The 12,993-nt window shown below is 34.0% G+C and overlaps 1 protein-coding gene across 6 annotated transcripts in view; it reads right to left on the bottom strand.

Moving 5' to 3' along the window:
• Positions 1–4,241: 4,241 nt before the first annotated feature.
• The window catches only part of LOC109858359 (synaptotagmin-7), a 198,021-nt gene continuing 189,269 nt past the window's right edge, over positions 4,242–12,993 (bottom strand). For all 6 annotated transcript variants that reach the window (XM_020435505.1, XM_020435506.1, XM_020435507.1 and 3 more), the window contains 5 exons: positions 9,445–9,592; positions 8,200–8,309; positions 7,355–7,523; positions 6,956–7,168; positions 4,242–6,690 (listed from right to left, as the gene is read on the bottom strand). In XM_020435505.1, coding sequence (XP_020291094.1) covers positions 6,590–6,690; positions 6,956–7,168; positions 7,355–7,523; positions 8,200–8,309; positions 9,445–9,592 — 741 coding nt within the window. In that variant the 3' untranslated portion in view covers positions 4,242–6,589. The remainder of the gene's footprint in view (positions 6,691–6,955; positions 7,169–7,354; positions 7,524–8,199; positions 8,310–9,444; positions 9,593–12,993) is intronic.

Raw genomic sequence — 12,993 nt, 5'->3', positions numbered from 1 at the left:
GTAGAAAAACAATAATTTTCCTTCGATTTGTTCGAAAAAAAAACAAAATTGATTTTATTTGTCTTCTTTTTTTTCTTAGTAACAAAACGAACGTATCTATAACACAAAAATTCGTCGAGTGCAAAGAATTGAAGACGAGTTCCTGATTTCCGGGCTCGACAGCATCAAATATATGTCGTGTACACACTCACGTTTCAGAAGAAATGTCGTGCAACAGCGAACCATTATCGGAAGATAAAACTGACTCCTTTATTAGTATCTAGTACGAATATCACGGTAGTACATTTTTCTCTTCGTTTGAAATCAGTGTTGACATTATCACGTGCACAAAACTGCATTTTTAAGCTGCTTACAATTGAGGTAATCCATGATATAAGGCCCACGTCACTTTCCATTTCGGACTATCGCATACACTACTCGGTAGCAGTACTGCTGACACTTTCGTTTTCCTCCTCTCATTTGCTTTCGCGTATTATCCTTAACTTACCTAGAATTAATATATTGTTTGCAAGCCTGCGCGAACTTAAAGTCGAACATCGAACGACTCTGGCATTTCCGTTGTCGCACAATCGCTTTGCTGTCTCTAACTCATTCTTTCAACTTATCCTCAACTAAGTATACTACGACTACGCTTCGACATATATGCATCACAATACGGATTAGTATACCTAACACACACATTTTTCACTTTACACTAAATATTTAAGTATTACATGTTCAACCCAGTCTATAACAAACGTTAAAACCATGGTAATGTGAAGATTGAACAAATATAAAAAACAGTAAAATTTGACGTGGACTATCGTGAGACATTCGTCATCATGGATGGCAAATAAATTTTTGTGATAAGAGATCGTATAAATTTCGTAAAAATCCTTTAAAAGAAAAACAATAATCAAATCGAAATGTTGAGAGATGTAGAGAGTAGGACTGGCACTCAATTTGCGTCAATAAACTTCAATATTATTTTAACTAACATTTTGCAAGTTTAATAGCAGCTGTATTTTACATTTAACGCTGTTTAAAGAGAAATGTATATTTTTTACTTTGTCTCAAATAAAATTACGCGAGAATACGAACGATTAATTTGAACTTTTACAACTAAACCTAGTCTTTACGTCTTTGTTGATTTATTTATCAAATAATATTAATTTTACCTAAAAAATTTAAATTATTTGTATCCATCCGCGTTCGCGTTTAGAGTATATCGTAAGCATCATGTTATAGAAAAAATATATCGAGAGAGAGAGAGAGAGAGAGAGAGAGTGTGTGCACAGAGAACAATAAAAACAAGATAATGTACGCAAGAAATTAAATAAATTGAAGAATAGAGACTCTCTCTGCAAAATCTAGAAACTTTACATACATATGTCAAAATTATCCTTGCTATTATACGAAAACATGTAGATCATTATTCTACTCTGTACATCGTGGCTTACATTCGTGTACAAAAGATATTGAGATGCAAGTACATGTAATATTTTCAATCAAATCGCATTACGTGCAATCTTTTTCACCGTGTTGACACGTATACGCGACATGATCGACGAGCAATGAGTGTGATCTTATGTGTTTCTAAATTCTTTTGGCACCTTGTCTCTTTATTTTTTGCGCTATAATCTTCCAGAAAGTGGCGAAAGAAAACAATTGCTATCTTTCAAAATGAAAATAACAAAGACAAAGAAGCATTTTCGTTAACTGTAAATCTCGGAGAAATAAAAGTATCAAATAAGTTAAAATTCAAGTAAAGTAAGAAAATAATCATCAAAAAGTATTCGAAACATTTTGTGCGTCATTAGGATTTTTTTTTTTTTTTTTAATCTGACAAAAAATTACAAAGGAATAACTTTGAAGTGCATATGCCAAACTGAAGAATGAGAGATATCTCTCTTGTTTGTTTTTCTTTTTATTCCGTTTTTTCTAACACCCTGTGTGACTCGCGGAACTCTAGGAACGATTCTACACTCACAATATTTAACGGTAAGGAGGATCTGCTAAATTTTCACGTTATAACGAACTTCGAAGTACCGATATTTATATACCATCATTTTAACGTGATACGTAAACCGGGAAACACTCTTGTATCTTATATACAATGTATACAGGCTACAACAACATACAAATATTAATCTAATTTTTTTGTGCTACTCGATACTTCCGCATAATATTATATATCAATATAACCATTTACTCACATTGTTATGTATATAATATATGTATATAATAGACTATTTTATGCTTGCTTTGTGTGTTTCCTCTTCTTTTTTTCACTAATCTATTACGGTATCTCTTCTCTTCCGCGTGCGCGGTACAGAAGGTTGTTGTAATTACGAAAACTCTAACATTTTCGATCAAAATTATAACACATTTAAATGTAAAACTATTTCTGAAATACATCTGTCGCGATTGCAAAAGAAAGATATGAGGAAAAGTAAGAAGGATGTAGGATGTAGGAATCAACAAAGGGAAATAGATAATCCCTTTAATAATGATACTCCTGTTTCATCACACCAAACATGTATATCAAGAAACCTTATGATCGCAACCTCGCAATGTCTGCGATATCTCGGTGACTGTTCGTACGCGAGAAAACGTCATTAAATGGTCATTCATGTTTGAAAAGTTGGTCAGAACAGATCTATCCTGCCAAATAAGGTCCTTCTATCAAAGAATATATAAAACAACTTTCGCGAATACGAATACATTTGTTCCCACAAGTACTCTAATCGCTATTGTAATTCAAAACACAGGCCACAAGAATGCAAATATCGCGAAGAAGAAAAGCAGTCAAATCAAGATCTAACGTTAGCAGTGTGAGTTGAATCTTGTGAGTTGAATCACTCTTTTCAAAGTGAGTTGAATCCCTGTATTACCAATTCTCTTCCGATCTCTTGTTTCAGCTTCTAAAGATTTATTCGTTTCACAAGTTTCCTAACATTTAAATAGACACTTTCTCGCCAACAAACTTTTTATATGAAAACAATGGAATTTCTTTTCCGGTTCATTGAAACTTCTCTGCCGTGTTTATCAGATCAATCTGCTATGCATGCGCTACCGAGTGAGCGAGATTTTACAAAGCCTCCTGCGCAGCAGAAGTACGCGATAGTAGTCAGGGATTGAAACATGTGTATCACACACGCGGCACAGCAAATCATTGTGATTATGTCACACATATCTCACAATTGTATGTTTGCATTACATGTGACACACATAATATATGTACGCTTATATATATATGTATATATATATATATATATATATATATATATATATATATATATATATATATATATATATTATGTATATGTATATAACGCTAAACTTGGTTTAAATATAGTATGGATCGTTTGTCTTCCCTCTTTTTTTTTATTTTTTTTTTTATTTTTTTTTTATTTTTATTTTTTTTTACATCAATCAACGGCGTACACTCTCCGAGTGCACCGAGCAAATTCGCGCATGAATTTGACTCGTGTTTCTATATTATTGTTAACAACAGCAGACTATCTGATATAACATAACGTTATTTTTTTTTGTTCTTTTCGTCACACGCGAGATGTGCCGATTGCATGAATTATTCCAAAATCACCTTGATTTTATCAATACAAAAAGGTGCCGTCAAAAATATCTCTGCTTTGTTGGGCTTTGGTAATAATTAACTCCCTGAGAACGGGATAAAAAATTTTTCTTATGTCGAGTGTATCACGACATTGTCCTCAAGGGGTTAAATCACGCCATAGGGAATTCGTTACTTTGGTAAATAATCACGATCAATGCTAGTCAAGCGAAACTAACATGGAGATCGGGATGGGCAAAACTAATAAATTTTGTAAGTAATTTCGCTACACTTCACACTATCATCTATCATTCTAAAATTTAGAAGAAAACTTTGGAAATAAAAATCAATTATACGAATAGACGTTGTATAAATGTCTTTTTTTTTCTCGTTTGTTTTATTCATCTTTCATATTATTCATCTAGAACTCACCTGAGGATTTGTTGCGCTGCTTCGCTCGAATAATTATTGCTTACATAATTTCAATAATGAGTAAAGTAATTGATTATTACGTGTAATAACCGATAATAATTGATTATACTATACTAATTATTGACTGCTGCCCATCCCTATAAAAATTTTGCTCGTCTCCTACGGACTATCTCAAATTGTTCGCCCGTGAGAGGGGCACGCTTTGTGGTAGTAACAATTTCATGTTATTATCTCGTTTATATTTTTTTTCTTTTTGTTGTATTTTCGAAACATCACAAATATCAACGATTGTGAAAACTATGACTATAATCTTTTGCGAAAGTTTTGTCAACATCTGTCTTTACTTATATGTGTAGCATTACTGAGTGATTACATCAATGTTATGTGTGTAATTTGTGTCAATGAACCAATTGTTACATATATTTTGATAGAACTAAAGGAAATTGTATGCAATGATTTTTTTTTTAGCGAGGTTGATTCCGGAAGTCTACTCTATCCAATTATACCGAAATGTGATCGCCTCTGCATAGTCGATAAACAAGGCTGTTCCAATAAAGTAGTTCAATTTTGAAACTTTATTAGCAAAGTAATTCTAAAGCCACTTCAGATGTGATGCAATCTCGAAGATTCACTTCATCTCTGACATATTTTTCAGGTACGACCAGAAAGAGTAAAATACGTACAAAGATCAGCATCAATGCCTTAACATTTACTAGAAATACTCTGTATAGAATTTTATGCAATATGACTGCACATATTATATTGAATAATAATTGTTTTTTACTACTTTTCTTTTTAATATTTTAACTTTTAGTTTAACGTAATGAAACTCTAACTATAAAGTATCTGTAATGGGAAAATATTGAGGCGGGCTAAAAATCTTGTAAATGTTAAGGGTTTTGCCAGTCAGTGTATATAATGCAATCGCGAAAAATAACAGGCAATGATTTCCACAGGAAATTATTTCAAAAATAATTTAAAACATCTCCAAAAATATAAATTTGAATGTTGAAATAATATTAAATGTACAAATGTCAATTGTACAATTGGCTTTAAAGTTGTATTTATAATTATTGTTCGATCATATATTTGTATAAATGTGCTCAATTTTACCAAACATTTCTGCACGTTAGTTTTTTTTATGTATAAGTTTTGAGAGATCGAAAAATGCAAACAGAATTAAAGAAAATAGATGCTCAACTTTGTTTGATACAAGACTTATTCAGCTTGTCACGGGAGTTTTCACTGTAGATATTTGGAAAAGGATGAATTTTACAAATTTAACAGAGAGACAACAAACGTGTCTTCGCTAAATCTTGGTCACGTAACTCTATAATGCGTATAATAATATTTATTACAAATATAAATATATAAATGTGTATGCGTAACCGTTACTATTATGCTGAATTAATACTCATTATCCTACGACTCATCAGCTTTGCCGTTCTTTGGATTCTCTTTGTTTTTTCGTTCTTTGACGAAAAAATAATTCACTCCATTTAGATGAACTCGAAGGGGCAAGTGAAAGAAGACGGTACGCGTGTAACGATGACGTTGCCTATGATTATCGCATTTAGTTCTGAGTTAATGTGATCACAGTAGTGAAATTTTTAAATATTGTACACAAACCCTCCGTTCTACGGGCGAACTTCACTAAAAACCTATCACACACATCGCGAGAAATTGATATTTATATTAGTGTTATATAATAACACTAATTTTTTCTCGCAAAAGCAACACTTCTTCCAAAAACGCGACGTATCTATCTCTCTTTCACTTATTTGCCTCTTTTCTTTTAGAATCCCGTGACAATGCATATATAATCTCATCGCGAGCGCATGCAAGACTCAAACAACACAAACCGTCCGCAAGATTAACAACGTCCATTAGACGATTGCGTCGTCTGATAAACAAACGCTCGGAGTGTTCGTCGTAGAGCGAATACTATTCACGAGGATAACTTTGTAGTCTCTGTATCGCTCATCGTCGCACCGGGCGGCAACAGGACAGACACGGAAGAAGGAAATAGGAAGAGAAGGGTGAAAACAGAAAACGGCACTTGACATGTCAGGGGAAGCTTCTCGATTTCGCTACGGCGTTTCGCCCGTAGCTATCGCTCTTCCTCTTCTTTATGTTAAAGTGCCTGCCATTTGCACGACTGTAATTTCTGCAGAGATTCCACGCATTCTCATCGCGTTAAGTTCGGCGATGCCATACGAAGCGTTTAGAGCGCTTTGTGTTCTAACGACCGAATCGTTTTCGAAGAATTCAAGTTTTATCGCTGTGTTACAATAACGCTAGAATCGCGTAATTCGTCATTACGGAATGACAGCTAGACAACAAAAAGCAATAAAAACGCTTCGTTTCAATCGCGATTAACATTTCGATCGGCACGGTTCCTCGACGACCAGCATCGTTAAGAACGCCGTGAGTGCGATGTGTAAGGGGAAAGGGATGCTGCACACAGTCGTTGCGAATGGTGCTCGTCGAGATCGGTTGCGGGAATATCGGGCAAAAGAAAAAGTTGCCTCGTTAACGTAACTTCAACTTCGAGAACTCGCTCGACAGAATATCATTTGTTGTCGATCAAGGGAAGCGTATCCTTTACTCAGGCTTCAAGCGATGCCACTGCACAATGGTCTGTCTCGGCTTTGTGATCATATCCTGCCAATGCTTTGTTTCGCTCGCGCCACTTCCATTTTTTCCTGAAAGGAATTCACGTGTGCGTTTTTACGCACACGCCGGTTTTAAATTTCTTTCGTTTTTGTCGAATTTTTGTTCGTCACTTTGCTTCATTCTCGGTCAAAAAAAAAAACAGTCTTTTTGATCGAATATAAACGCAGACTATTTTATTTTAAAACGTTGGAACTCCAGTAATTCGTAAATTGAGAAAACAAAATATCGTCTGCTATAGAAATCCTAAATAGTTTGTGAGACAAGTTGCGAAGTAGTAGTGAAAGTTCGAATTACCTGCGAGCTGAATCCGACCGATCAGTTCGTTTCGTCCAATGTTGTCGAAATCCATCACCATCACATCTAGAGAACATTCTCTGATCTTTTCCCAAGGTACGTTGAAAGAAAATACCTCATTAAATACAGGGTTCAAAGTGCATTTAAAAATTGGAGTTTTGCGTTTCTCGATCCTTTTGTCGCCAAATTGTAACCACACCTTGACGTACGGATCTGAAATGATGATTAATTGCTCTCATAATTTTTTTTTTCTAAAAGTTTTACAATTCTCTTAAAATACGCGTTATGTGTGCATATTAAAAACTACAATTTTTCAAAAGTACTTGGTTTGTATACATGTAATTTTACACAAGATAAGCTACACAATATAACGTGTGAGCTATACAATATAAACGTTACCTGATTTTCCATTGATATCTTTAGCTTTGAGATTTCTCGCCTTTAAAAGAGTCAACGTCAATATGGAATTACTCGGATGATAGCACAGTGAACACAAGAGTTCCCCGCATTTATCTTTAGCTGGCGGCTTGAGAGCCTTCCAAAATGACGGTTTCTCCGATAGATCGACCTACGGCAAATCGAAACATTGCTAATCGCAATTGACGTATTACGTAAGTATATTTTATTATATTCAATTACCTGTTGTTATTATTATTATTATTATATTTGTCGTGCTACAATTATATTTGTTATATCTATAAAGCAATGATTGTGTGTATCAATCTTTTTATGCAAGGACAGTGCCACAAAATGCAGAACGACCTATTTGTCGGCATTTATTACAGATTGTTCTTGGAAAATCAATGTATGCATAACATAGAATTATCACCCGCGCATATGTCTCTTACAATTAGTGTTATTGCGCACTGAAATTATCGAACAACAATAATTTCTGACAACTATTTATTAAGTGATTTCAATAATTGTAATAAAATGGAAAGAGTAATAGTTTTGAATTCCAATTGTAATGTTTTTCGAGTTTTACAATAATTTATAAGCATTTTTTGCAAACGCACGTAATTGTTCCGTAGTCGGTTCGAAACTCACTCGTTTAATTCGACGGCAATTAATAATTACGAGATAACAGGCTGCAGATGCCGTGCGGAATAGAGACGTAAGACGAGCGAATGCGAGATGTACACGTCAGATTTCGCATATTCGTCGTGAATCCCTTAATTCGCGCGTCTACCGCGAGTAATAATTGAACCGCGTAAATTGCAAGCAGACGCGTCTAGCCAAATTACCTGGCAAAGCGGCAGAAACATTTCCCCTATGGAATCGTCCCTCGAGAATCGATCGTAGTCGAACACGTGCAGATGTAGCACCCTGCTTTGCAGCTTTTGTATGGGGAAGCCTGGATTCACATAAATACGTAAACTATATTAAATTACACATTTACATTTGCACACCGCTCAAATATCAGTTCTTCATGAAAGAAAGAGATAATGTTCTCGAAATATTAAAATTAATTTTTTGTTCAAGAGTATATAATCGCATTTTTATTTATCATTCGCGCGAATATATTTTAACATACATTCTCTCATCTCGAGATAAAGAAAGATTAAAGATATTCATGTGTGAATATTAAAGTAAGAGTGATCTTAAAAATCGTCCGGGGTTCTCGAATTTTGAACCAAATAATGTGCTAAATTTGATAGCTTATGATGAGACATTGATCGCAGAAAAATTTCACATTGAGTTTACTTTTCGTTTCGGAAATAGGCGAGATCAAAGTTAACTTTGACTTATTTTGAAAAGTAGGCTTAATGTAAAATTTTACTGTGACCAATCCCGAGTCGAAATTTAGCGTCTACATTGAACCTCAAGTTTTCTTTTTTTATGTAAGAGTAAGAGAGAAAGTAAATCCTACTTTGACGCTGCTATACGTCCGAAATTTCCTTTTTTCCTGCTAAAGTTTTAAAGTAGGGTTTAATTCTCAGATCAGACTGCGCATTGCAGGCTCTGATAGGCTCAAAATAGGCTCTAATAGGCTCAAAGTAGGAGTAAGAAAAAAAGTAGATGCTGCTTTGACGCTGCTATACGTCCGAAATTTCTTTTTTTCAAAAATTGAGGTTCAATGTAGACGCTAAATTTCGACTCGGGATGTCTCATCATAAGCTGTCATTTATTAACGGGCGAAATTTCACTTCTTTTTGAAGTCATTCTTTATATATGTGTGTACGTAGCTATACGTACATTCGCTAGTAAATAAATTCAGTTTTACAGAATTAGAATTATATTTCAGATTGCATGGTTTGTTGTTCTGAGACTGCTATTTTGTTACAATTTTCTGAAACTGTTTTTATATAATTAGATATGTATGTGCACACGATATTGTACGTATCTAACTTACACGAAGAGAATTGGTTTTTTCTTTTTTCTTTTTTTTTTTTTTTTTTTTTTCATTTTTTTTTTTTTTTTTTCCGCTTACTACTAAAAGAAAATACGCTGGATTAATACGAGAAGTATTGTAGTACACATCCGCTTACCTTCAAAGTAAAACGTTTCATTCCATCTCGGATTCAGCGTGCGCCTTTTGATTTTTGTCTCGAGCCGATGTTTCTTATCCGGGAGCAATGTAACACGAACGTACGGATCGGAAGTGCCTGACAAGTCTTTCGCCGGTAGATCTTTACCCTGAAGTATAAAAATCCGTTTATCGTGTCAAGATAACATCAGAATTTTAAAAAGCGATAAACTTTCTGTCGCTCTCAAGCCTTTAGTGATTGATATACGGCACATGCGCCTCTTCGTGTACTTCCAAAGTAAAGGGAGTATACAAAAGTAAAGTTTGATATAAATCTCTGTACACACAATGCATACTTGATACACAATAGTTGATTGTATAGATTGTTAAAAAAAGAGAATTTTAATACCATGCTGCGTTGATGTGTAATATTAAGGGGATCTTAAAGTAAGTTTGCTTTATCGATAAATCTGAATTTTGTGTGCAACTAATCTTTTTTTTTTTGACTGTATGGATTAATAAATCCTTTTCTACAAAGTCTAAGTAAAGTACATACAATAAGAGAAGTTCAAATTTATATAACAAAATAAAACAGCAATATTTAAAAAATTTCAATTTTTTGAAAACTCACTTAGGATCCCCTTAATTAATATTTGAAGAAAAATTTTATAAAAAATGATCGATTTATATAAAATTTATATAAATGGATATAATGTACAGACGGCGTCATTAATTCGAAGAATAGGCGCGGGGATCGGAGGGCAAGCGGGGCGGTTGCTCGTAGCGCCAACGGGCGCCGTACTAACTAACTAGTAGCAATCGGGTGTCCACAACTGGACACCCGATTTTGGGACTAATGGGTAATTTGGATCAACTGGACTTTTTATGTGATCCCCGCGCCTATTCTTCGAATTAATGACGCCGTCTGTACGTACGTATATAATGTATATAATGTATATAATGTATGTACGCGTAATTGTTGAGATCAAGAAAAAAATCAAGACGTAGTTGTTAATTTAAGAGATACGTTTCATACTATAAACCATCTTAGCAAAAAAACTGTTCTCATCTTCCACGACGAGAGAATTCAGTACGATGCGCAACAGCTTCCGTGATATAACTAGCATCTTTAGACAGATTGCGAGTCTGTAAGTGGCTTTTGTGTGCGGCACAGTCGATGCTGTTAATAGGAGAGATACGTGAACGGTCAACACAAAATCAATAACACCTCTTAACGGCCTTGGCGGCCCGCCTGTGTTTTGAAAAATAAGTTTTGTCTAAAAGTGTCTCTTCAACTTTATGTTCTCAACAGTACTGAAAAGTCGTGATCGTGGCCTTGAAGATATTTACCATTTAAAAGTGGCCGATCATTTTTCATTTGCCCGTCAGACTTTTGAATTTTATAACGTCAATACGTCGTGAGCTAAATTCTTTAAAGAAAACGACACTGTGCATGCAAAATGCAGCAAGCCTTTATATAAATTTTCAAGTTTCATGCGTACACACGCGATAAAGTTTATATGTAAAAATTTTTCGTCTTATAAAATCCTTACTCTTAGTAAAAGAAATTTCCATATAAATGCATTTCTACTTTCAAACTCTTGTCCGTCTCTCTAAAGATATCGGACATAAATGGAATAAATGCGATGTTTTTGGTTGAACGCTCGGCTTGAATTTTTCGAGACGCCACAAATTTTTATGTTGCGAGAGAAAGATACAATGAGAGAAAAAAGATAAAAATTTTTAAGGATAATAAAAGCATAGTCCCGCCCGAGTCGAAATTTAGCGTCTACATTGAACCTCAATTCCTTTTTTTTTATGTAGGAGTAAGAGAGAAAGTAGATCCTACTTTGACGCTGCTAGACGTCCGAAATTTTCTTTTTTTCTGCTAAAGTATTAAAGTAGGGTTCAATTCTCAGATCAGGCTGCGCATTGCAGGCTCTGATAGGCTCAAAATAGGCTCTGATAGGCTCAAAGTAGGAGTAAGAAAAAAAGTAGATGCTATTTTGACGCTGCTATACGTCCGAAATTTCCTTTTTTCAAAAATTGAGGTTCAATGTAGACGCTAAATTTCGACTCGGGCGTTTTTACCGAGATACATATTTTAGTCCATTTAAAATGCGCATGTTACTAGCTATTAAAAACAACACATTTATACTTCAAAATGTTAAATTAACTGAATTATCTGACTAACAGCAAGAAAAAAAGAGAGATGTTGCGAAAACGTGTATTATTAAATGTTACGAATAAAAGAACTACAAATGTGATTTGTTCATTTTTTTTAATGTGCCTTGATATACCAAAATTTCAAAAAATATAAGCCAAAAATCTCTCTCTCTCTCGCAAAAGATTTTCTCTATTAAATAATTCGACTATACGGCAATGAAATATTCACTAAGAGAAAGGTCGGATGTAAATTGAGAAGTAAAAGTTACCGGCATGCTGTTTCTTTGATAAACTGTACGATAATATAACGGAATTCCATTATAATTTTTGACTAAAAATAGTGCGCACACAGTACACACATAGAGACGACATATAGTTAATCTTCCTAAAGAACGATGAAGTTAATATTGACGCAGACACACACTAATAATAACGCAGACTTTTTAAACCTATGCTCGCGTGTAAAAAATAATTTTACTTTTATATAAAAAACTTTAATTGAGAGAAAAAAAATCTGCCCTACAATATCTCCTAATATAGAAATATAAGGTTTTGTTAAAAAATATATGATATAGAAAAATTATATAAAAACGCGTTTTACGCGTATATTAGAAACATTTATATTAGAACATTTTTATATTAGAAACATGACTATACAAATCGTTTGATTTATTTTAATTATGATCAGAGACTTTGGCATGCTCAAACATTTCACTAATGTCGGGTTAAATCACGCGGGTTAAATTCAGTGCTCACGGAATTTATGCGTTTGTTTACAACAAAAGTACTCGTCCGTTGAACGTTCTATTTTTCTGAGACTCGTGCGACGAGTTTCAAAAGTCCTCGCTATAACCAGAGAGTAATGTATGACGTCCTAGTTTTCCAGAGTGAGAGAACTAAATTTTCGGCGCAACAACATGCGTCTCGCCCGACGATTTATATGATGGCCTTTATCGATATGTTACACATAAAAGATCACAGTTAAAAGTATGTATATATTTTCGTTTATATTTTTTGTGTTATTGATATAAAAAAAAATGCGCAACACTTATTCTGTCTATTAATGTGCACATTAAAGAACTTGACAATAAAATTACAAAAATAATTGAAAAATATTGTATTAATATCTATCTTGTGTTATAGAAGAATATCAGATATGTTCTCTAAACAAATTTTACATATTTTTTCCACACAGCGCAGTTCTTTATCGTACATTAATATAAAACGTTCATTTATTCACATAATATTGTATAATATTGTATTGTATAAAGAGTTAGGGTAAATATACAGAAAAGGGAAGCCCCCTCCGATCGGCTTCTCGTTCACATATATTATCAAGATTACCTTCCTGAGTAACAATATGAAGGGTTTAGCCGTCGCTCATTGTTTATAAAAAAGTTGTGAA

Source organism: Pseudomyrmex gracilis, unplaced genomic scaffold (assembly GCF_002006095.1).
Source record: "Pseudomyrmex gracilis isolate BER0280 unplaced genomic scaffold, ASM200609v1 scaffold_199, whole genome shotgun sequence".
Classification (NCBI taxonomy): Eukaryota; Metazoa; Arthropoda; class Insecta; order Hymenoptera; family Formicidae; genus Pseudomyrmex; species Pseudomyrmex gracilis.
This window is presented reverse-complemented; position numbering and strand designations above follow the sequence as displayed.